The sequence below is a fragment of the Labrus mixtus genome, chromosome 11, assembly GCF_963584025.1.
Source record: "Labrus mixtus chromosome 11, fLabMix1.1, whole genome shotgun sequence".
Lineage (NCBI taxonomy): Eukaryota > Metazoa > Chordata > Actinopteri > Labriformes > Labridae > Labrus > Labrus mixtus.
The window spans coordinates 23,152,242-23,178,478 of record NC_083622.1 but is presented as its reverse complement, the minus strand read 5'-3'; the positions used below and the strand labels follow the sequence as shown (position 1 = coordinate 23,178,478).

Below are 26,237 nucleotides of genomic sequence, written 5' to 3'. Positions count from 1 at the left end.
TACCGGTACTCCGGTTCTACACCGGGATCAACCTGCGCTCAAAGGTCGTATTATGCAGACAGGAAAGATCTATAAAGGATGAGAATGATGAACAAATCCTCACTGGTAACAACTTTTAAAATGTGTGAGTTGAAGACAAAAACATAACAAAACGCACCAGCTCTGTAAGAATGTTGTTGCAATGCTCGACAGAGTGTAACTTTGTTGGTTCTTACTGTACTTCTCTTGGACAAAAATGAAGAAGCTGTAATGCGGTGTTGCTTAAATTAGAAAAAAAGAGAACATGGGAATATTTCACAAATGTTTGTTTGGCACCAAACTGACTCAATAATTACAGCTTCCATGTGTGTGTAATTTTGTGGGACTATACATATGTGTGTTTTTCATGTCCCTGTTGTGAAAACTTGACAGATTGAGAGCATGTATACATGCCTATAGTGCTCTACTGTATAGACGCAGGAGAAAATGATGTCTTTGGCAAGCAGCTTTGTGATGTGGGTGGAATATCGGGGCACGCACATACATGTTGAAATACACGACAAGGTCTTATTACATTTGTTCCATTTCTATTTCCTTTGATCAAACAGGCCGAGCAATATCACCAACCACACTAAGATATGACATCTATCTCAGCTTAATATCTTTGCTGTACAACCTCTTTGTTTATACCATGGCTACGTTAAAGTCTTGATTCTAATTGGACAATTCTGCATAGCAAGAGTCTTCTATCCCTACATAGCACACCATGGTTAACAAAAACAAACAATACAAAGAAAAGCAGATGGTTTGGAGGTACAAGGCTCTTATCACAGGAGGACTAAAAGTAATAACATCAATACTTCTGGTCAATTTGATGTCAGTCTGTTCAGTGTGGGATAAAGAGGAATGAGATGAAAACAGAAGTGGAAACGGGATCAAAGACGTAAAACATAAACTCTATGACAGAGACATCTCCAAAACTGAAGAAGGCCCATGAAGTACGCATATAACGGAAAGTTGTATGGGTTATGTTAGTATTTAAAGACCCTGAATGGAAAAGAAGTATGTCAACAGTCTCAGAAAAGCTCAATCAGTTGCTGTACTGATTCATGTGGATCTGTTTAGCATGTCTCACTTTATCATTGGTGGGAATGTTCAGTTAGATGAGAGTAATGTAAGCTAGTTAGAAGCTAGAAATACATGGTTTCAAATGATTGAGTTCATTAGTAAGAAGCCATGAAATCAGCAGGAAAATCTATTTAGTAAGCGGGTGGTTATCATGGAGGAACTATTTAAGGGAGAGCAACCACTGGGTGTCGGGATCCTGCTCACCCTGTCAGGGTTCCATTCAGTGATTATCCCTTACTCACTATTTAACTAAATCTTACAAAGTTCCTCTGAAAAATGATAAGAAACAAATCATCCTCTGACCTTTTGTTAATGAAAGCACTTGAGGAAAAAATACCAAGATACCTAAGAAAAAGTGTGTGTAAGTGTGAAAGTCAAATAGCAGAAAAATAGATTTGTATTGTTTTTAACTTTCTGCAAATTCAAGTCCTCCACATTGTATTTTCCAATAACATTGTTGTTAGTCTTGCTTTATGCTTTTATGTTTATGTGATATCATTTGTTGCAGGATGGAGTTCAAATGTGTGTTGTTTAAGTGAGGGGATTTGTGCATATGGGGACTCGGAGGGGAGAAAACAAGTAACGATCTGCAGCAAATAGCAGCAGCCCAAACTGCCCGACTGTAACTGAGAGAAAGATATCAGCACCTAAAAGGCTTATAGCACCCTGTGTCACCCAGAGAGGAAAATTATATACAAAAAGAATCAATGTTGTTTATCTGTCTAATTTCCACCAATGATCCAACAAATTGGCCAGATATGATATACTTTATCAAAAGTATTCTTACAGATTTGATTTTCCACTATGCTGGCTCCGCTTTTTATAACAGACTTTAAAACCTTGAACAGACAATAATCTAAGTCTGAAGCACGCTGAGGCTTTCAAAGAGTCACACTGGAGACAAACAGAACAAAAACATTGAATTTACAGAAGACACGCAGACAGACAGATTGATGAAAAGACAGTTCAAGAGTTAGCTTCCTGTATTATTCTGTTTCTTCCTTTTGCCCTGAACACTCAGTTAATTAACACGAGAGTGCAGCAAGCTACAGTCAAGTCTGTAAAAGATGAAGGTTAGCTTTTCACAACAGCAATAAAAAAACATCAGCCTAAACAAAAAACCCTTTCTTCTAAATGAAAGTCATTAAAATTGTCAAAATAGAAGGAAAACTTCTTGTTTAGTTTGTCAATGTGAAGAGAAAAGCTGTTATCTGTTGGAGGGGGAGACGATCCTTTGGCCTATTAACAGTTTTTTTTTCTTTTTCTTGAAATGATAAATAATTATGTCAACTTGTATGAGGCCAACTGGGATGTCAGAATTTCATGGCAGGGAGTTTATTGAATGTAATTAAGTGTCTTATTTTCTGTAAATGCAGTCATTTTCTTTTGAGTGTTTCATTATGAGCTTCTCATTTAGCCATCTCCACCTCCCTCTCTATTTCTAATGGGCTACTTCTCTCTGTGTGTGTGTGTGTGTGTGTGTGTGTGTGTGTGTGTCTTTTGTGGCTGGGCAGGTGCAACAGGCCATGTTGACAGCTTGTCCCTCCTCTGTTACCGCAGGGAAAACTGTCACCCCTGTCATTCAGGCCTATGAACACAGCATGGAGAATGTGTGTGTGTCTGTGTGTGTGTTCTCAGGAGACTGTGACAGTGTGTGCTGAGAGGGGAAAGGGGCTTTATTAGCTGTGCCAGGAACAGCAGAATGCACAGACCCTCACACACTCAGACGCACATTAAGTTCTCAGAAAATGACTTGAGCGTGATGCAAGTTTCACAACCTGAACCTGGAAGGGGCAAAGCCTTCTGGGAGCAAAACTTTCCACCAGATGACACGGAGATGCAGCAAAGGGAGAGAGGTCTGTGTGTTCATGCACTTTTCAGAACTGCACAGGGGAATAAACTGTGGTCACTCCAGACAAACAGGAGCAGAACAAGCAGGCTGGTGACACTTTGTATCACCTCTGACTTTCACTGATGAATAAAACAGGGATCATTAGGTGTAATATAAACAGAGAAGACAGGCAAGGCAGAGGCATAAAGCTGACATCTTGAATTCTTCCAATTCGATCAGCAACCCTCAGATTAATTGGTGCCAGTTTTTTTTTAGATGAAAGAAAAAAAACTGCTTTTTGGCTCCATTTTGAATTTAGGGGGAAACATGTTACAAAAAAAAAGGCATTGCGTAAAACATGAAAAACAACAGACATAGAAACCCAGGGGTTTAGCTTGAACGCACTCTTTAATTGTTGTTTATTTATTGAATTTTATGTTTTTTTAAGCAATATTGAACAATGTTATTAAAGAGTACATCTTCTTCTCAAAATGTACAGGCGCTAAATGTACCCTAAATCTAAAAGTATATAAGAGCATGTAAACGAAGACAGAACTGGTAAACAGCTTGAACATAAAGTTGGGTTCACAAGGGGTTTATTTTTTAAAAATTGAGATTCATGTTCAATTTCCTGACATCTGCTCATTAGTCTGTGCTAGTTACTGGTTTGTACTGATTACTATCAAAGCTCATGTTGATGTTTTTTTTTAAAACTAAGAAACCCACATACCTGGAAATAATCCACAAGAACTATTTGACCCTTGAACCTCGTCTATAGAGCAAGAGATAATACAAACAATAAACATAAAGATTCTACTGTACTAGTAGTAAGCACTCATATGGGGCAGAGCAAGAAAAAGCACAGGATAAAAAAAAAGAAGCAAAAACCAGTACACAAAGCTCCAACACGGGGTCTAACACAATCGAGGTCTGAGAGAGTTTTTGTGTCTAATATGTGCATTTGTGTATTTGTGTGTGTGTGTGTGTGTGTGTGTGTGTGTCCATGGCAAGGCATTGGCCCTAGACAAAGTGCTCCGCCAGCTTTCTGCCCACTGGTCTTTTCATTGCTGATGGATGGGCCTTGTTCAGCACCATCTGGCTATAGGATATTTCACATTAATCATCACAAACATGTGCGCACACGCGCACACACACGTAGAACATCCACACACAAATAAGAGCAGTTGTCTACAGTACATGTAATTGAACACAAAAACATCTTTATTGATAATATAAAGAGACAAAGAGGAAGAAAAAATCACAGTCAAAAAGAAAGAAAGAAAGACATTAAGGAGGAAGGAAAGAAAGAAAGAAAGAAAGGAAGAAAGAAAGAAAGAAAGAAAGAAAGGAAGGAGAAAAGAGGAGCTAGCCATTATCCATACTTGTGATGCAGAGCTAGCCACAGGAAATTAAAAAAACAAGCGTGGTACAAAAAAAAAACAAAAAACAATTAGCTCATTTAAAAACATTGTTTCATTTGGTTGTTAGCCTGGAGCTACAGAGCAATAAAGCCTCACTAACACACTACCCCGCCCAGCCTCAGTCTTTATTAATGACCTTTTTATACCTAAAGGAGGATGCGTATTAACAAGAATGGCTGCAGAGGCACCAATTTCTCCTTTCCCTCTAAATCTGTGCGCGCTCTCTCTTAATCCTACACACACAAACACAGACACACAGATGTGTCGGTAAACACATAATATCCTTACATAAACCTTAAGCTTAAAGGCCAGACACCCAAGGGACTTTAATGTGAAATGGGGGACATTATCAGACTTCATTTATTTCTATCTAACGGCTATATGGGCTTAATACAAGCTGATTTGCCTCAACATTTCCACGGTGTATGAACATGGGCAAGGACAGGCAGAACAGTGGTTGATCTGGAAGGAAGCATGCTTGACATTAGATTTATTATCATTAAATCATATCTCTTGGCTATCTGGGTTTGTAATGCAAAGGGATTTATTTTCAAATCTACACAATCTATGGAAAAGAAATAAGACCAACAGGAACATGGCCGTACGTAGAGCTTCATGGACCATTTCCCGGAAACTTGCTTCATATGTATAAAAAAAACAAAAACAAACCTATATAAATGTACTACAGGGAATCAGATGAATTAAAGTATGATGGGATTACTTATGACAATATTATCCAGAAAATAGAAAGGCAAGGTTATCAGTAAGTCAGTTTAAATTCCCTATGATGGGGATGAAAAACATATGGTGCGAGGCAGTAATGCATCTGAGCTCATGTTTGATGTGTTTTATTGTTATGTGCAAAATACAAATGATAAAAAAGTACATCAATAAATGTAAAAACGAATCTGACTACATTTCTAAGGGGGCTCTGACTATGTTTCATCTTCTTTAGCTTTAAATTTGAAAAGTACAGCAGCTTTTATGTGCGCCTCTAAAGGTACACGTTTCACAAAACATGATGAAATAAACAGTTCATACACATTCCGTGCATCCTTGTATACGCTAACAACTTATGGAACTTCAGCTGTCCTCCATTATTCACGTGTCTTTCATCAAGTGTTTCAGAAGTGGTCAGAGACATTCAGAGACTTGTGTTTCCTGTGCCTGCGCAGTGCCCACCACTCCAGGACATTTGTGAGGCATATAAATCCTTGAGAATCTAAACCTTCCGCATTTGAAATATTTACAAGAAACATTCAACCACTGAGCATTAAAATGTTACAAACAGGCTGTTCAATGGTATTTGTTGTGAGTTGGAGAGGCTTCCCAAAGCATCGGCTGCATCCAAATTCCTCTGGGAATTGTACTTGAGTAGAAAGCGTGTGCAAAAAACACTAAGTGTCTGATTTAGATGCAAATGTGTTAATGTAATAAAAAGATCTTCTCTTCAAACTTTACTGAATTCACATGTTCCATTATTAGTTTGCCTGTGTGTGTGTGTGTGTGTGTGTGTGTGTGTGTGTGTGTGTGTGTGTGTGTGTGTGTGTGTGTGTGTGTGTGTGTGTGTGTGTGTGTGTGGGAGGGCAAAGATACACATCTGCCACAGTACAGACGTGATCTCTCTTATACCGGTTTAATTAGAGTGTAACATATAACAGCACCACCATAGGCACAAACTCCTCTCTGGGTTTAAACTGTCAACAATAAAAAAAAAAAAAACGTTGCTATGCCAAAGCTAATGACACAACGTGATACCTAAAAGAGTGGCTTTAATCACCAAAATGTTCACAACATTCAACTGTAGTAGAAGCCCTAACAGTGCAACATTTTACCTTCTCATAATAAGAGTAACATGCATTGATCAGATCTTGGGGAAAAGATCAGAGTTACGACTGGAAAAGAAAGATTACAAAGTGGGAAACAAATTTGACCTGAAATAACCACAAGAACTGATACAAGTCTAAAGATGTCAAGAGGCATATTCTGACTTTTTCATGACAGCTGAAAATGTGTTGACAGCTGTTGTCATGGTGCTGTCACTTTCAGAAGGACATCTTTATATAAGAATGCTGTCACAAGACTCATCAACATCATAAACATGCCTGAAGAGAGGCATGTTCAGTCTGCTGTCAGATGTTAGCCTCATAATGTATGAACTCATACCCATATAAATATGTGAATTATCACATACACACACAGCTGAGGAGATTTACCTCTGACTTCAGGATTCAATCTCTCTCTCTCTCTCACTCACTCAAAACCACACGCAAACTCTCACAATGTAATCAGGAACACTTGAGCTGCCTTCAAGCACAAAATCGCCAACAAGAGGCATCCATCTTTAGGAGACGACAAAACTCATCACAGCTAAGAAGCCAATATGGTGACTGTGACCTACAACTACTCTTGATGTCAAGTGAGGCTTCTGGCCTAAACGTGAGAGTAAAGGAATAAATGGTTGCTTTGCATAAAAAGAGAGAGAGAGCGAGATGTCTTACCTTGTGGTCGTAAGGGTTGTAGGAGTGGAAGAGTTGTGACAGCTCCTTAGTTCTCTGCTTCTTCTGTAAGTCATGAAAAACACAAGGAATTGATCAAATGTAGGGGCAATTTATGTAACACATTTTAAATGAAGCGAAAATAGCTGATGAAAAATGCTGGGTTTTGATTGTCAGTTTCCTATGATTTAATTTGAAATTTGATTAGATGTGGAATAATGTCTATCACATATCATTGCGCATATCACCACTAACTGCAGGCTCAGAGATATGTGTTGATGATTGGCATGCGCTTTATTATAGTATAAAACCTCGTCATTTAAGCCAATGAATATGGTTTTTCATGATATATTTATTCAAGAATGAGAAACAGGGCAGTGGTTTAGCTCAGTTGGTAAAAGCAGACACTCCATGTACAGAGGCTACAGACCTCGTTTTAATGGTCGCAGGTTAGGCTCACAATCCTTACACTATTTGGTGCATGAAATCACCCACTATCTCTCCCTACATTTCCTATCACTCGTCATCTGTCCTATCAAATAAAGACAAAAAATCCCAAAATTATTAATTCATAAAAGAGCAACTTTGAACATCAACCCTCACTGTACTTGTACTCTCCAAGTGGTGAGAACCCATGATGATGATGGAAGACAGGTTAGAGGATAAACCTGATTTTTGAAGTTTTTGCCTCTTTCATTTTGTTGCTAAATTGATTTAATTGGTCAATTTTCACTCTGCGGCATAACATATTGTAGTCTTGTTGGGCAGAAGGGACTTGCTCATTGGGATCAAAGATAAACATGGATCATATAAGTGATCTCTCACTATGTCTAACACATCTACTTTATGGCAACATTGATCAGGATGCATGAAGTTGATCTTACTTGGAAACAAGTCTATACAACACATGGATGCATGATGAAAAATAATAAAATGATAAAATAATGATCCTTGGCATTTTGTTTTACTCTGCTTGCTTGGCCATACAGATAAAAAAAACAAAAAAACAAATGGAATGACAGGGACATAAGACGGTTTCATTCATGTTATCTCATCGGGTCCCTTAAACAGAAGGAATAAATCACCACGGCTGAGAACAACGCCTACAGTAATTCATTTAAAGGTAGAATATATAGGGAGTACTGAGGAATAAAGTAAAATAATTGGCCCACCATCTGTGGCGGAAAGTATTTCTCATTTTATTACGGCTCAAATGTGGCCTTAACCTTGCATGTCCTTAATGTGTAATGAGATGCAAAAGCATGAGACATGACTGTTTGATGTGGCAGTTGTTAATGCAATCAGTTACATGGGGCCGATGCAGTTACAAAGAGTGCTAATTAGCTTGCTGATTAGGCCATGTCTGGCTAAGGGGGAAGGATCTATGTATACGCTATGGTAGCTAAAGGGAGCGTGCATTTATTGCCAAGCTTTCTCCTCTTCCCTCCCTCTGTCTTTTTCAGAGTATGGAAACGGCTGTATTCAGTGTCCTTAGGCCAGATCTGTACATACAGAGCAGACAGCCTACAAGTCAAGTTTGCGATCGCACACAGGCATCATTACAGTATAGTGAGGGAGATAAATTGCAGCTTCAGGACAGGCAAAGGCTGCTTTAGGATATAGAGAAATAAGAAATCATGTATCGTATTGTATCGTATCAGCAGTTAGCCAACAAATCCCACCACTAATTGGGAAAAACAAAAGTAAAAAATGAAATACCATAAAATGCAAACTGAGTAATCTAAAAGTATAACATTGATGTAAAAGAAGTCACCTCAGTAGAGAAAATTGAAGGTAAAATGTATGAAATATTGCAGTTGTACTTTTTACTCCTGGGGTAGAACTGCTTGTATTTTCTGTCTCAAGACTTGTCCATCCTTTCATCAATCACATCTCATCACCTCTTGCCCTACTGTCTGTAAACTTCCGTTTGGGTATATCTTATTTCTTCAAGCCCTATGTATTTATCTTCCCCATGCTCCATTTCTACCAACCTCTTACTCATTCAGTGTTTCACCCAGGGTGCTTATGATCCATACAATCTTGTAATCATCGGCCCTGTCCTTCCATCGTTCTCTGCTTCTTGTTTTCACCTGATTCCCTCTCGTTCTCTCCGCCAAAGGGCTCTCCAGAATCTCAAAATCCTCAGTTCTTTCCTTGTCTTTCAACCTATCTCTAGGTGCCTTACCTCTGCCTGTCTCCTTGTGTTTTTTTTTTCCTCCAGTGAAGGAATACTCATACTAATCATACTGTCTCCACTTTCTCACCCCATCCTCACGCTTCTTATACTGTCCCTCCACAATCTCTCTCTCTCTCTCTCTCTCTCACACTCGCTCGCTCTCTGCCTGGAGCACCTTAGGTGAGAGCAATTCTCTCATCATTTCTCCTCAACAACATCCTTTCGCCTCCCTCCATCTCTTCATCACTCTCACCATCACCCTGTATTCGGTGATGCTCAACGGTGTGTATGTGTAAAACTGTGAGGCAGATGTAACCGCAGGTAAGAATTTCTCAAGCCCCAATGAGCTCCCAGCTGAATTAATCCAGTTCAATAGCACAAACACACATACCCATAAAGACAAAAACCACAGGCACACACACAAAAACAAGCTCACATATTGACGAACACAAACACATGCTGATCAGTCGAAATGGATTAAAGTGTTGAAACATGCCAAATACAATGTAGTTCCAAGGCCAAAATAAAAACAAAAGGTTGAAAATATTCTGAAATTAAGAGAGAGAGATCTCTCTCATCATCTCGAACCACGATGGCGATAAAGAAAGGGGACACCTGGTATCATTTCTGTAGTTTTCTTTAAAACATCTTCTAACATTGAGGGGAGCAGGAGGACATTCATGGTTGATAAATGCTCAGCTTAAATTCCCTGGCATAGTGCTGAAACACTTGGCTGAGGGGAAGTGATTAAGAAATGTTTTGAAAATCCCACAACAACAACAGCTGCTGCTGCTGGGGTGCCCTTGAGCAAAAACTACAGCCAGAGCTGCATCTTTGGAACTAATCAGCAGCTACAAGCAGAGGCCTGGACTGAGGGGAGGAAGATGTGAACATTATGCTAATGTCTGGAGCAAGAGGAGGTTGAAATAGGCTGCACATGCTCTCAACAGGTACTGTACCTTCGACAATTTGAGAGTCGTTGTATTGCATTTGGCACATTTACAAATGTTTAGTCCTTAAAATCCAGTAACTTTTTGACAAGGCAAAAGAGAAAAATTGGCAAAAACAATTACTTGATTGAAAAATGTTATAGAATGAAAATGCAACTCTCTCATGCCTCTGTTATGGACCTGAAATATGTGTTAAAACCAGTGTAGCATTATTTTTTAGATTTTTATTTCAAATAAATATAGCTGTGCTTTCTTGTATTTGTATAACTTATGAATCCCTACTCCTTCCTTTCGTTCCTTCTTTCTTTCTTTCAGCAATGCTCTGTTGCTACCCTGTGATTATCAATACATACTTTAATGAATATAACATATATGTATTTGTCTTCTCTGTGCATGTGGGAAAAAGACATGTTCATGCCTGTTCATGGGAACTAAAAACAGACACTGAGAGGATGACTAAATATATAGACTGCCCAAAAAGACATGTGCCTCTGATTTGTTTCTGAACATTTGAGTAAGCTAAACTTGTGAAAGGGAAATATAAAGTTAAACTAAAAGGCCCAACTATTTACATAATCTAATCCCTAGGTTCAAAATCCTGTGGTAATCCATCTTTTAGCAATTCAAGTGTTACCTTTCATAATTCATTGCATATTTAATTTTAAGAGCTTTATTAGTCTGCTGCGCACTAATGTGTCGTATACAGGTATGTGTGTTTGTGTGTGTGCATGCATTCATGTGTGGTCCATCAACTAGAGAAGTTAATCTAGCATGCCATGGAGGTTGTGTTAGTGGACCAGCAATGCAAAGCCACTCTGTTTGTGTGTGTGTGCGTGTGTGTGCATGTATCTGGACCTGTCACCACAGTGATGATGAACGATGGTTGTAACCATTACGTCCATCTGTTGTTGCCGCCAGAGACGGATGCTGTGTCTAACGGGAAGTGACATTACATGGATGTGTACACTTGTACCCATAAACAGACCCCAAACACAAGGCTGTTGTAGAAAGTAGCACTCACTCTGCTGCTACAATACACAGACACTTAGACTTGGACAAAAAACAAAAAACACTATTCTTCTCCATAAAGTTATTTTATGTTAATTAGCTCTGAGGCAAGATGTGCCATTATTGAATGTTGTTAGAGCAACAGCAAGTCAAGACGAAACATAATGCACCTGTGTGTCTGCATGTTGTTGGTTTAGTATTTGAGTTTTGTAAGATGTGTTAACAATACACTTCCTGTTTTTGTGTATTCAAAGACAATTCTTCCTCCTGAATCAGGTGTCTAGAAATGTGTGGGTGTGCATGTGACACCATGTTGGTTTGCTTGTTTGTTCATTAGATCCCCATTAGCTTCAGCATAGAGACAAGCTATTCTTTCAGGTGTCCACACTTTACAATGTTAATCAGAATATACAAACATTACACAACATAAAGCACCTCTACAATAACTAATAGTAATCAAAATAATTACATAATCAAACAAAAGCTTGAAGAAACAGACAACACAAAGTCTCTGCCTAAATCTATATTCTCTAAAAAATATACCGGTACATGTTTACACAAAAAGCCCATCATATCATAAGACTACAAACACTCAGTGTTTCTTTGTCGGCCATTTTCCTTAGGTGATTATTTAAAACTGTTTTCAGTACTTTGCTGTTTAACATATTTCTGTGTCTATATGAGCATGTGCACTGAAATATAACAGTGTACCCGACTGTGAGTGTGTGTTCGGGGCAAGGTAACAGTGATCTTGCCTATAGTCTTTACTGTAAGAGCTTCCGGCTCATACAGTATGTGTCTGTTTGTCTTTCCCTAATGACAGACAGATGTTGGTGTTACAGAGCCTACACTCACAGCCTGTGTGTGTTATATCAGTCCCAGGAAGAAGAAAAAAAACCTCAGGCATATCTATGAGAGGTTGTGTTCATGTGTGTAAAGGATTAACACTTCCTAAAGCCACAATGGTCATACTCTGCTATGACCATTGTGGCACCTCTTGTTTGATGCTGTGTCTGTGTGTACTGTGTGGTTGTCACTTCAGATAACATATGAAAGCTATGTTCACATGAGTGAGATCTGCTGCATGTTCTGTTAACTCATGTGTGAATAATGCATATATAGTATATATTGTAAAAAGAGGAAAAGAGACTTCCCTCATTAAGGTCAGGCATCTGACATGCAGGAATATGACTTGTGTGTAAATGTGTGTTTATCTGAGTTACCATGACCCTCGACATAGATTAAATAATTTACAGGTGCATTTTTTTTAGCATCAGAAGAGACAATAATATCATGTTCATAAGACACATATTCAGGTCAGTTAACCATTTTCATACTCCACAGTGGTCTCCTCGGAGATCCTCACCCTGACTCATAAGTTGGTATTAAGAATATATTGCTGGTATTTTTATTTTAGCTCTCCTTTACATTATTACCCTTCTGCAGAATCAGCAAAAGTCCTATGTAGGGCCCCCACATAAGTTCAGACTTTTTGAAATCTGCACTAAAATATTACTATTTACACTCAGATCTTCTAGAGATGTTCATGTGCACATTAGAGGTGAGAAAAAATGTTTTATGTCAAAATCAAGATCCTTATCTTCTGAGATTTTAAATAGATTCATAACTTCCAAAATATATATATATATATTTTTTTTTTTGGCAAATCAGTCACTCCTTTCTCAGTGCTAAGGCTAGCTCTTTAACTCAGTAGAATTCCAAATAGAGCAACAAGAAATTCAGCCAGTCACACAGATGACTGGAGTAGATCCTGAAGTATGTGCTAATTCAAAAATGTATTTGAATCATGAATCTGGATTCATGATTCAATCTTTTTGAATCGAAAATAGATTCTGAATCATATCGTGAGACACCCAAAGCTTCCCAGCCCTAGTGCACATCATGTTAAACATGGTCACTTTCAGTCCCTCCAGTTTGCCGGAACTTTGGCATGAGCAGCAGATCATTCAGGTAAAATAAATGTATTTGAAGTTTTTAAGCAAAAACTGTGTTTAAAAAAATTCCAGTGTTATCCCTTCTGATATCATTGTACAAGTCCTCATTAATCAACTTCACATCTACGTGGCCCAAGACAGCAACTTAACCATTAACTCAACCTTAATACCTGTTAGACTGCCTTTAGTCAAGTGTTATTATCTCCCCTGATATATGTGTGAGTTAGTGTGTGTGTGTGTGTGTGTGTGTGTGTGTGTGTGTGTGTGTGTGTGTGTGTGTGTGTGTGTGTGTGTGTGTGTCCAGGCGTAGATAAATGATGGTGTAGCTAGGAGATGGAGCTACTAGTGGCTTGCCAGCTGTTTCACTTTGACAGCTGCCGCACTGGTGCGTTCTGGGTAATGGAGTTCTTAACCAATTACAACCTAGGGAAATTAAAAACACTGTCCCACTAGAATAGCTAATCTCCTTCTGTATCACTTTTTTTTTCTCACCTTCTCTCCAGCAGCTGCTTTTACTCAACTCTTCCTTGCATACCAATAGGCGTCCCAACACACACAGACACACACAGACACACACAGACACACACAGACACACACACTCTCCTCTTAGCAAGTCCATTTATCAAGGCTAAGTTCTAGTCACCTGGGGATGATTATGGAGAGCCAAGCTAATAGCATTCACATCCCTTTATTCTCAACATGCTCCCTTCTCTCCCTCCATCCCTGTGGTCTCCTATTCTTTCCATCTGCCCGTTATCAGCTCCATCCTCTTCTCTCTCATACATCATCTATTACAATAGGTAATAAGTTAGACCTACAGATACCTCAAACACCTGGACCACATCACAGATGGATGCTCTCTGCACCTTCAGCCTGTGTCAAATCTGTGTGGTTTTCTGTTCAAATATGTGTTTTTTTTTCTTGGCTGGAAATGAGACTGCCGAAGCTAAACTAGCTTTCTTATTGCAGCATTGACAAATTAAAAATACCTGTGTTATAAGATATTGTAATTGAAAGATATTATCTAAACTAGTTTTAACACTGTACAATCTTATATCTCACTTCAACAGATGTAGTCTTTTGACTTTAGCATTGACTGACAGACATGCTCTTTGGAAGACAATATTAAAGTTAGTGGATGAAATATGGAAAGACCTTTTAGCGTTATGCTGCCTATCCTTTTCTTTTCAAAAAAACATTCAGTGCATGTGTAGTTTGCTATTATAGTTTGCTTTGTCAACAATGTTTAAAATGTAAGAAGATTAAGCTACTGGACAGCGTCAATCAGACTGTTTTTTTGTACCTGTAGCACTCAGCCACTTGTCTTTGAGTTTAAACTGGCTAAATTTAGAGGTTATTTAAAAAAAAGGAACATTTGTCACTTACTCATAAATAAGTACATCTTGAGACTTGTATGTAAAAACAGCCCGATGAGCCCAATAATAATACTGAATTACTGTTTCTGACATCATAATGTTTCATGTGTTTTCATGAAATACATTCAGAAGCTTTTGCACACCAGTGGGTGAGAAACATACTTACATTTAATTACTGAACCGTCTTGCAAATGATTAAAAATAATTTCAATATGATAGACTCTATACAAATGTAAGTTTTTATATTTTAAGTTCCCATTGAGATTGCCTTTTTGAGTTCTTACACACAGTGAAGAGGCTCGTGGTATTTTTTTCATTCAGAACCTTAACATGAAATACAGATAATGTAAAAATATTATTCTGTTTATTCACTGACAGCTGCATTTAAGTTTAAAACCATCTTCGATACATTAGTCCTGACTCATGGCAAAGTAAATCACTTAACTACTAATCTGCTCTGCCATTTCTGCAGTTTTAAGAAGGTGAGCACTCCTAGTGTCCAACTACATTTCTAAAGAGGTCGGTGCCCCTTCAGGTGCCCCTTGAGGCCTCACAGTAACCCTGATGTTGTTCCTTTTTGTCTCACTTTACTTCCTTCATTAATCTCCTTCCCCTTTTAGCTTTTTCTTTAATCTCTCCATCCTTTCGTACCTCCTCTCCCCTCTCAGGCCTCCTCCTGTGTCTGCTTCCTACTCAATCTAGCTCTCCATCCATCCCTCCTGCGGCTATTCAACACAGTTGTGTTCCAGACAAACCATCTGGTGCACTTTATTAATGACTGACCCTACATGGCCTAGACGTCGCCTCGCTGCCACCACTCCCTGGGTGTGTGTTTGTGTGTCTATCTGTATGTCTGTGTGTGTGTGTGTGTGTGTGTGTGTGTGTGTGTGTGTGTGTGTGTGTGTGTGTGCAAGAACAGGTGCATGCTGACTGATGATGTGATGTTATGTGGACCTTTAACCACTGAAGCAAGTGTACTGGATATACTGCAGGTACCCAAACTTCTCATCCTGACTCCAGCTCATTTTTTTTTACTTGTCTCTTTCAAGTACAAATGTAGCTTGCAATCAACTTCATTTAAACACTTAAAGAATCCAGTGAAAATGGCTTTTAGAAATCTGAACACAGGTCTATTCTAAGCATTTGAAAAATAGAAAGTTCAAACACATACAAGGCAAATTTCATTACATAATCCATGACTTAGCATGAACCCCTTGGTCATAAAACAACAAGATATAAAAGTTATGGCTTATTCATAAATAACATAACATTTAAAAAGGGTGATTTGGCTTTAAAAGATTTCTAAACCAGTAAAGCCTGGAAGAGCTGCCGGTGGAATGAGAATTGGGATTGATGTGCGCTGACATCGAACCGCTGACAATAAAAGTGGGATGAGATAGATGTAAGGGAGAGACAGGAGAGGGGGGTAAAAGATAAGACGAGGAGATGCAGAGATGTGGATGTCTGGGGATTGATCCCTCTAAGACACACTCAGGGTCTCCTCAGAGAATGAAAAGACATAGGAGGGAGAGGAAAAAGAGAATGACTTATGAAGATGCCCCACTTGAAAGAGATGTGTCAACACTTTGATGGTAAAGAAGGAGAGAGTGCAAATGCAAGAAGAGAAGGAACATATAGCGTAGGCTACAGTATAATGTAGCAGGTCAAACCAAAGAAAAAGGTCAGAGAAAAAACAGGTTCAGATTTAATCACCTGAGAAGTGCTGGGTGATGTTGCATACAAATGATTTACAATATCTTTGGAAGGGAATACAATAATTCCATAATGCAGTATGATTCAATGTGGAAGAGAGTGTAGTTGCTGGGGTTGTAATGATAAACCGATCTGAATCTGTAACCAAAGACCTAATCTAAATGTTAAAGACCTGAGTTCTGGATTGGTAAAAATGTTCCATGAACAGGTTGATGGCCTGACTCTAATGTTATAAACCGGTTTACTGACGTTTTGCTGCTCATTCTACTTGTTGAGTCTCTTATGTTGACCTTCTAGCTTTTCAGAAGAACAACATTAGCAGAATGGGGCTAGCTAGTTAGCTGTAAGTGGCTGGCAAGGAGTAAATGATGTCACAAACGGCCAAAGCGATTTATAGTTCTCCACCTCAGAAATCAAGTCATGTGGACAAGTCACGTCTGCATGCAGTTCAATGGTTGCAAAGCAAATCTCTCCTGGTGTTTTTTTATTTTTTTTTAGCTAAGATGCTCCCATTAGATATAAGAAGCCCAAGACCAAAGCCTAAAGTTCTAACAGCATCTATAGCCATTCAATATGTGGGGCTTGACACTATTGTTGAGAGTGATTGCAGTCTTGCATGAATTGGATCGTCTAAAAACAATACACACCCCTAACACATACAAAGCCAATGATAGAAAAACGATCATAGGGATGGATAGTTTTCATCCAAAGATTTCTTGGCCCCATAGACCAGATTGGATATAATAATAAGAGACACAGTGAAAAACTCACGTCCGAGAGCAAAATCCCTGAGTAGAGTTGCTAGGAACATGACCCTCGACTAATTAGTATAACTCAACGTGGTGTGTAAACCACTACTGAGTGCTGACAATGCTCCCGAGGTGGATGCAACACGTCAGCTATTATTAAACATACCTTGCCAGGCTAGATAAAAGCAATTCTATACAAATCCTGCGGTGTGACTGGGATTGTTTTTAAATGAAAGTTGCTGTTTTTATGTACGGATTGAATTCACTTTTTACCCATGCAATCCCTTCACAAGATGAATTAGCAAACCTTAAGTACCCAAATGAACCAGATTGTGATTTCGTCAAAGACCCTGCAGTGCTTCAACTTCTTTGTCTTTAAACAAGCAGAACTTTATTTGATTTGAATTACATTCAAGATGACTGTGAGTCTGCCAAACAATGATTCAGCTGAGAAACTTCAGGGACAAAAGGTCAACATAACAATGGACCTGCCTATCCATTCAACCAATTTTCCCTCACTTGCTAACTCTCTCTTATGAGCATTTTTCTAACAATTAAGGCTTCATTAGTCATTTATTGTTTCCTTTGGCAGCCGATTGAGAGAGGAAAGAGAAAACAAGGTATTTTTAAGGTGTCAGGTAATCATTCAAAGAATAAGAAGTGAAAATAAAGCAGCAAACACAATGACACAAAGTGTTAAGGTAGCTCTACTTGTGGCCAAGACACCTATGTATTAATGTTGAAAGTTAAAAGAAAATATCTTTATTTAATCTTCTTTCTGTATACCTTTCAAGATAATCATTAATTTTAAATCACAGCTGTACAATCTCAAAGTTAAAAATGAGCTTCTCTCAGCGGCAATTCTCAGAGTGATGCTTCATTTAAAAATATAAAAAGTTTGACTGACAGTTTTCGTATCTTATTAAAATCAGATGATGATCCGATCAAAAGTCCTGCCCAGGCATCTCGACTTTAAACACATTTTTATTTTCTGTTTACAGTGAACTGCCAGCAGCAAATGCAGCCTCTTACATCTAAACATTTACACAGTAAAACTGTTAGCTTTCATTCAGTATCAGTAGCGTATGTGTTCTGTCTGAAGTTTGACATAGCTCTCAAACACGCCTCTCTTAAAAGTCTTCAAGGATTAGTATTATTTAAATTCATACAGAAGTCGTGACAGAACTGGAACAGGCTTTAACATTTGTAGATGACAGCAGGCCGGCCTGTATTTCCTAAATACACACACATGCAAATTTGCATTTGAACTTACAGTACAGTATACGCACAAGTAACAAGCACATTCACACATGCACACAGTCAGTAAGCATATCATCATTTTCATTAATTATGGATTGGTGCTCATAATACCTCTAATGTTGATTTTCTTAAAGATGTAATTTAGTAAATGGTTACATTTTCAAATGAGTAGTTTGGTTTCAAAGCTGATATCCAAAACTTTGTTCAAATATACGTTTTTATCTTTTTATTTTATGATGTTGAATGTAGCTTCGTGTGGATATTTCAACATCCAAAAAATGTTAATTAACCAGGGAGAAAACAGAGTGAGACGTTTGTAGCTAAGTGTGCATTTATATCCTTTGTCTACATAAGACTGAATCCAATTTGAGGTCATATTTCTTGTTCTGCTGCCTTTTATAAAATCCAAAACAAAATGTACAGTCCTGCTACTGAAAGCACATAATAGTCTATTAAACTACCTGTGCTGGCTAACACTCTGCATTGTGTACATTTCACGTAGAGAAAAAGTGAATTGTGCTTCAATGTGGCAACATATTAACTATTGATTCTCTTCTCACATTAGTGCTAAATCTTGTCAAAATGATACACTGCATGTCAAGCGACAAGAAAAAAAAAAGAGTCTCAGACCCTCTGTCCACACTCACCACATGTGCTGGTACTTGCTCCATCTTGGCGGCAGGAGTTCCGGGTCTGGGGTAGAACTGGTTGATAAAGAGACTTGGGAATTGGTAGAGTTTTACCAAATCCACTGTCTCTTGGAAGTCTTCCTCCGTCTCACCAGGAAAACCACAGATTATATCTGTTGCAATGGTTACACCTGGGACCCTACAGGAAAGATAAAGAGGTCATATGTAAGACTTTTGCGGTGTGGAGGAGCCCTATAGAAGACAATCAGCTTCTACTTTTGACATTTTCTGATTTAAATATTTTTTTAAATATGAAAACAAAAAACAGCAGCAGGGTCAATTTTTAAGCCAAACTAGAGGATTCGGTTCTACACGGGTTTGATCTGTTAATGCCTACAGTTCATGGTATTGTTTCGCAGTTAACCAATAAGGACACATTTGCTTTTATAATCTGTTTTTATTATCTAATTAAGGAACGTCATGGAGAGGAAAATGAATTTCAGGAATAAACTAAACAAAGAAAAAAACACCATCCAGTCTGACATTTTTCATTAAACTTCTACTTGATCAATTATTTAAACTTAATCTGAGCTTTGGCATTTTCCCACTGTTAATGCAGGCCTGGAAAAACCATGTGAAGCACAACAGCATTAACGAAAGCTAAAGCCTTTCCCTGTGGACTCATTCAGCCAATCAAACCCTGATTAGCAACTTCTGCTGCTGATCAATAGTTATTGATTATTGACCGACTGGCTCATTGAATTACTAGTAGCCAGTAAGGTGTGGGAATAGATGCATTGATCAGTTCTGTATATTTTGTTTGTATTGACGGCAGTTTGACAGCTTAGAAAAGAAGTCCAAGGCTACGTCATATGTCAGTCAGAAAACCTTATATCTCCAGTGGTCCTACTTCACGTTCTCATTGATATTTATCCTGTTTTGACGTGTTGGCATACAGTTTCAAGCGTTATGCTGGATCCCAAAGGTATTTAGCATCATCTCTGCTGGCCAACCGTTTTAAATTACCATAAATTGATAAATAAGCAGTAAAAAGATTCTGCACTTTATTCAGAATAGTATCATGAGAAGCACAGATGAGGATCCACTGACCTTTTTCTCCTAGAATGGGAATGGTATAGAATTCGTAAACAATTGGGAATCATTCTCATTTCAAAAAAGCAATGCCATTGACGCCTTTAAACCCTGAAAAACTAAATTGAGTATTATAGGTAGGACACTGAAGCCTGTAAGTGGAAAATTGAGTTTTATATAGCAGCAGGGTCTGCTACTAGATCCAAGTTTGTCTTCAGTAGCACATTGTTTTACAGATTTTGTGTGTAGAGCTTTGGATGGAATGATGGAGGAAGACTGTAGTGATTGAATAAACTATTAATCACTAGTAACTGAGGTTGCTACTTTCAGTTCACTGCTTCACTTAATCTTTATTGGTGCCTCTCTCCCTCTCTCCTCCTTTCCTAACCACTGTGTTTGAAAGCATCTCACCTCTGATGCTGCTATTCAATATCGCTATTGCCTCCTCTCAATGAGTGCCTGGCTGTAGACGTGGTGATGCAAAACAAACAGCACTAAAAACAAATTTGAATTATCTACAGTTTGTTGTTAAAGGGCCTAACAACAAAAATGAAAATAAAAATAAGCACTTTTCAGTCCAACAACAAGAAAGACATAAGAAAAGAGTGGAAACGACATTTTCTCTGCAATCGACAACATGATGCATCTTTAATTACATTAACTTCCAGCATCTGCAACTCGCTGATAACCTCTGACCTATTGATGGCTTCCGATTGGTCATTAATATTAACCAATAGCCTGAAGGCAGAGGCATCCTTGACCTCACAGATCTGCCTGATGACTACCCTTTGGACACGTAAAAACAAAATAAATTAAAATCAAAAATCTGAGGAATGAATGGTTAAATAGATGAATACATGAATAATTTTCTATTTGAAAGCCCTCCAGCAGTGGCCCTTTGAGCATTTAACATAAAATACACTGTTTTAATTTTTTAGTTTGTTAAGTAAACAAATGACTTTTTGCAGCCTGTGGGCTTTCCATAATAATTATTCAAGTAAGGAGCCCTGAATGTGTGAAAATATCGCTCCGTGTTTTAGAACCAAGGTTCCCCAACAGGTCACATTATGTTCAGTTACATTTATTTAATCCAAAGGCACATCAGCCAATGAGATGTAATCACAAAAACATTCTTCTTTTACAGTGACGAAACAGAAGTTTCAATGAACTCGGATAATTTGTTGATCTTTTCACAGGAGAATAAAATATCATCCTATATGTTCTACCCCAAGCTATTTCATTAAAGGAAGTGGGGGGGAGGGTTAAATAAAATTAGCAATGGATAAAAAAGCTAAAATAATTCTGGCCTCAAAAGATAACTGTATTTTTCATTTCCCCAAGGCTTGTTTATCTTATTAGCTGTGGCCCCTTTGGTGGTAGTTGTGGTGCAGAGGTATATATTTAACGAAGCAAGTGTGTCCTTTTCTTTCACGCAGCAGTACTACTAAAATTTACACCTTTGCTGGCAAAAGAAAAGTTGAATGCAGGCCAAGGTTGGAAAATAACACATGGAGATAGAATATGGAGGGAAAGAGCAGTGAGAGAGACGAGTGTGAATTGGCTTTTGCGGATTTTCTTAAGGTGAGGGCTGAGAGGGAACAAAAAACATCCGCGCACACAGTCATTTTGACACCTCTGTCTCTCCCAGATCTAAGGGCGATGGAGGTGTCATGTGTGATACTAATGAACATGAGCGGCGTTGGTATTCTTGCTTGTTAAAATGAGAGAGGAGAAATGGATCTTGTTATTGTTCACCTTTCAAAAACAGAGTGAGGAAAGAAAGACACGGAGATTCAAGAAAGAAGACGGATTATGTCAGCTCAACTTGCTTTCAATTAAACCAATGACGAAAGAGGGCTTTTTTTTAAATCTTTAAAACATGTCCAACTTGGAGTGAACTTCTGATAAAAACATGCTTGACATCGTGCTCGACATTGCCCAGGTCAGTCTGAGCAAGGTCGTTCTTATATAAAAGGACTCTAGCTGAGCGAACGGAAACCATAAACAGTAGAGCTTGGAGCTGGAGTAACACGCTCACACACAAAGTTCAACAAAGGGAAATGGTACCACGTAGCAGCCGACAGGGGACGTGATCTGTGAAGCAGCAGGTTTCGGCCACAGGGAAGCAGTTTGTATGAGCAAATTATCCAAAGGGGAAAGGCGGAAGACAGGTCGGAGCCAGGCAGCGGGTCAGATAGCCAGACGGTTGGCAGTCATGCTTGGTAGCAGGCGTTAAAACACACACAGACACACACCCGCGGAGATCCAACGCTAAGTGTACAGATACACTCACACTGAGAGCTCAATGCTTAGAAACTTCAAACAGACTAGGAGGCGAGCAGACAGTTTGTAATAATTGTTTGTTTTAATCTGTGTTTTAGGGATCCTCATATATGTTTTTTCAAACATACTGTACATACTTCCGTGTTGCGCTCATTATGATCTCATCTGAACAGATTTTTGTCATTCAAACGATTTCAAACTTTAATTATAAAGCAATCTTATATTAAAAAAATTGTGTTTTAATTGCGCTCAGGCCATAAGTAAAGATAATGAGACGGGACGATACGGGCCTGGAGAGAACGTGCACGGGCTCAGGTCAATTTGGGCTGGATGTTATGAACCCGGTCTATGCTCCAATTTACATCCATCCTGTTTTTCATCTCATCTTAATTCCTGATCTGACATATATTCATTGTTTCGACTCATTGTTCAGTGGAACTAGAACTGGATTTCTGACAGCTAATGTTGGCAAAACTATAAAGATATATCTAAATGTCTACATTCTGTCAGGAATTGTAACATTAAAAACATGCCATGTCTCATGATACACAAATGTTTGTTTTTTTGTCCTTATAAACAAATGGCAGTTATCTAACAAATGCATTGAGAATTCAATTCAGAGTAACAGAAACACTGACAGAGCAAGATGAGTCTCTCTGGTGTGTGGAGAGGAGATAAACAGACGGAGTGGAGAGACATGATCTGTTATGTCAGGCATGGAGGAAAAAGAAAAAAAGAGAGGGCGAACCACAGTTATTCCGTTTCATATAATACAGAAATTACACACGATACTGAAAAACAGATATGCACAGGAAAAGGTGGCTCATCACCTCTACCTTCTCTCTTATTAGCGTCTTAAAATGTCTGTTTATAGAGGCTGCATTTAATTGGATATCTGTTTGATAATGTCTGTGATGAATGATCAGTTTTAATGGAAAGTAAACCGACACTATGAGAACCTGTGACGTACACTTCTGTATGATGAGAGACAGGATGACAATAGAGCCCTTTTTATCAACGACCAGCAGTCAGTCACTAACCCCATCATTATTCCTGCACTTTAGAATAAAAAGAGACAACAGCCCCAAAGCCCCTAAATCAAAGAGATAATAGGGAGGGGAAATAGGTGTGTGTTTTCATGTGTGCTTTGTTCCTGTCATTTCTCCCGCTGCCCCACGGAGGCAGAGAGAGCACATCCCTGTAGACAGTCACCTCCATTAGCCAAAGTGTGCAACCAATCTGATTTAGCATTTACACAGAGAGTGTGTTCATCGGAGACTAAAGTCTTTTAATTAAAACTCAAGATAAGCACACATCAGGCCCCCATCTGCCTCAATGGGCTGAATTAAGCTTCATAAAACATGCCATTGTCTGCGGCACAATTATGATCAACTCTTTGTTTGCTGAGGCTCTCCTACATGCATACATATGTGAGTTTTATATACAAAGCAATCTACTTCATTATATATTCAAAATAAGAGCGTGTGTGTGTGTGTGAGTGTTTGCACAACAGATGCCTGTGAGCGGCCCACACGATAAGATGAAGGCGAGACTATTGGGACGGACGTAGAACCCTGAAAAAAACGACAGCAAGAAGAAAATGAAAGACGAGTGTGAAACGAAGGTGTAAAGAGGAAAGAGATGGGTGGAGGGATGGAGGGATAAGGATGGAAGAAAGACAATCTGGAGAGGTAAATATTTACCTATTTATCTGTCAGAAAGAGACCATGCTACCCCATCTGTGCTGCAGTGCATGTGCGTGCATGTGTGTGTGTTCTCTGAAATGATAATGTACAGCACACAGGGGCTGCTGTGGACAGAGAGAGAGAGAGAGACACGGGGATAAGGGAAGGGAGAAAGAGATGAAGATACAAAAGAGATGTGCTGTGGGGAGATGTAAAAAAAAAAGTTTGGAAAGCTTCAATCATGAGGAAAACTGAACTCTAAAATAAAACCACATTAACATGTAAGCTGATGGCTCTTGTGTAATGTGTGATGGTGTGCAGCGGAGAGAGAGCAGCAGCAGCTGGGAAGGGACTGAAAACAAATTCTACAAGGACTGAAGTCTGAAGATTACAGAGCCGCGACATATTATGTGAAAATGATGTTCAAGTCATACGTAATCAATGTTTATGAGAGGATGAGCAGCGGGTTATTTTGTGATGAAACCATCTGTCCAATCCAATACGACTGTCATCATCGGATATTACTAAAGGTCGAAACAAGTTATACCATCACTTTGACCCTTCAGCCCAAATCATAAATCTACTGTTGATCTTGTATTTTTCATCGTCATCTTAAGTCTGTCTGTCTACAATGTACATTTGATAGGGTGCCTGTTAATTCTAAAATGAAAAAAATAAATAAAAAATTATAATCAAGAATTACATTTGCAGACAGTTCCTTGTTCAATAGTTGAACAAAATCACATCAAACCACCTCTGAAGTGCAATGCAGCAAAAAGTTGTTTCTGCATTACAATACATTATTTCAAAATTGTCCCAGTGAGCCACAGAGGCCATGAACAGGTACAGGGTCACACTAAAATAAATGTTTAAACTGTGTAGTTGGCTCTGAAAATATGAATACCTCCAAGCATTAGATTTCTTGTGAAATGTCACAAGATTTAACGTAAATGGGAAACATCAAATGCTTTAATGCTGTCTGAGAATCAAATGGATCAACTTCACCGACGCTCAGATTGTTTTATGTTGTCTTTTTCATCGTGTCATCCAAGTCAGCTCTTTCATGGTTCATCATCGAAATTTGTGTTGCTTTAGTTTCTCTTAGTTTTTAGTTTTTATCTAGATGTTTTTTCATTAGTTGTTTCTTCATTTTATGGTTGGTGTGAGGTTCTTCCATTTTTATACTGGGCATCATTATGTAAGGTAGCCAAATATAAAAAAAATCTCATTCACACAATTTTTATAAATCTGAGGGAAAATGATTCCTTCCTTAAAGAGAGACAGAAGAGGCCTAAGAGAGGGTGAAGAATAAGGACCCTTGCGAGGAGTGTAAGTAATCACTCAGACACTTAAGTGTGTGATTTAGCTGTGGCAGCTAAAGGTAATGGCACTGTCATGTAGCAGCTCAATTTACAGGAGGAGAAACAGAAAGAGAGAGAGAGAGAGAGAGAGAGAGAGAGAGAGAGAGAGAGACAGGTCTGCTTGTTTATCACTCACTTTCCTCAAACACTTCCACCATCAGGGATGAAGACAGGGAGTGTTAGAAATGGTTGAAGAGGTGCCAGGTGACTGGACAGACCTCAGGAGGATTTTTAAATCTTTTAAAGCTATACAGCCAGACGATGATTCTCACCATCACTTGACTTGATAACTTGAAAATGACTTTTGATACCTAAATTAAAGTAACTTTATCTAAAAACACAGCATTCAAAGACTGAATTGTAAAAGAGTGTTGGTGTGCAGATTGCTGAAGCCCGATCACTTTGTGGAAAATAGGATCAAAATAAAAATTCAAGGACAATTTTAAGTACAGAAATATTTTTTTTGTTGCATAGAAAATAGAGTAAGATAGCAATTCAGTCTGCTAAACTCTAAGTACTGGCAGAGGTTCATACTTTTTCTTTGTCGGGGTTAAAATAAAAAATAACTAGATTTAATGAATTTAGAATCCGCTTTGCAGCTTCCATTATTCTTACGATCAATCAAAAAGAGCTGAAACTACTAAAGGGAAGGACCGACAAGTGCAATGACTATGTGAGAAAAGCTGATAGTTGAATCCTGGTAACCTTAGGTGTAGTAGTTGAGAGGTGACAGATAAATGATTGGTTGAGAGAGCGAATGAGACAGGTCGCAGCCTCAGTTAGCCTTAGAGGAGGAGATAGCAAACTGCTAGAAAAACTCCCTCCAGCTGCATTTCTGACTCATTTCCCCTCATAAATCAATCTGTTCTCCAAGTCTATCGTGTGGGTTTAGAAAGTGGAGATATGAGAATGTTATCTGTTTTAATCGAGTTTCACTTAGGTGAAAATCCAACACATGAACAAACACATGAGAAGGCGGTGCTGTGTTAAATATAATAAGCCATGACAGTATTGTTTGGTAAACAGTCTTAATCCATAGTATCAAACTTTGTCATCTCCTTCCCTTAATCATCTTCTCATTAGCTGTTATTCATCAGGAATTAGTAAGCTGTGTTTGAGTTGTGAATATTAAGAAAGGGA

The 26,237-nt window shown here is 38.5% G+C and overlaps 1 protein-coding gene across 1 annotated transcript in view; it reads right to left on the bottom strand.

Annotated features, from left to right (window-relative positions):
- The window catches only part of cdkal1 (CDK5 regulatory subunit associated protein 1-like 1), a 231,364-nt gene that overhangs the window by 45,060 nt on the left and 160,067 nt on the right, over nucleotides 1–26,237 (bottom strand). Inside the window, exons 11-12 of the mRNA XM_061050985.1 lie at nucleotides 18,695–18,875; nucleotides 6,861–6,923 (exon numbers count right to left, since the gene is read on the bottom strand). Of these exons, the coding sequence (XP_060906968.1) occupies nucleotides 6,861–6,923; nucleotides 18,695–18,875 (244 nt within the window). The remainder of the gene's footprint in view (nucleotides 1–6,860; nucleotides 6,924–18,694; nucleotides 18,876–26,237) is intronic.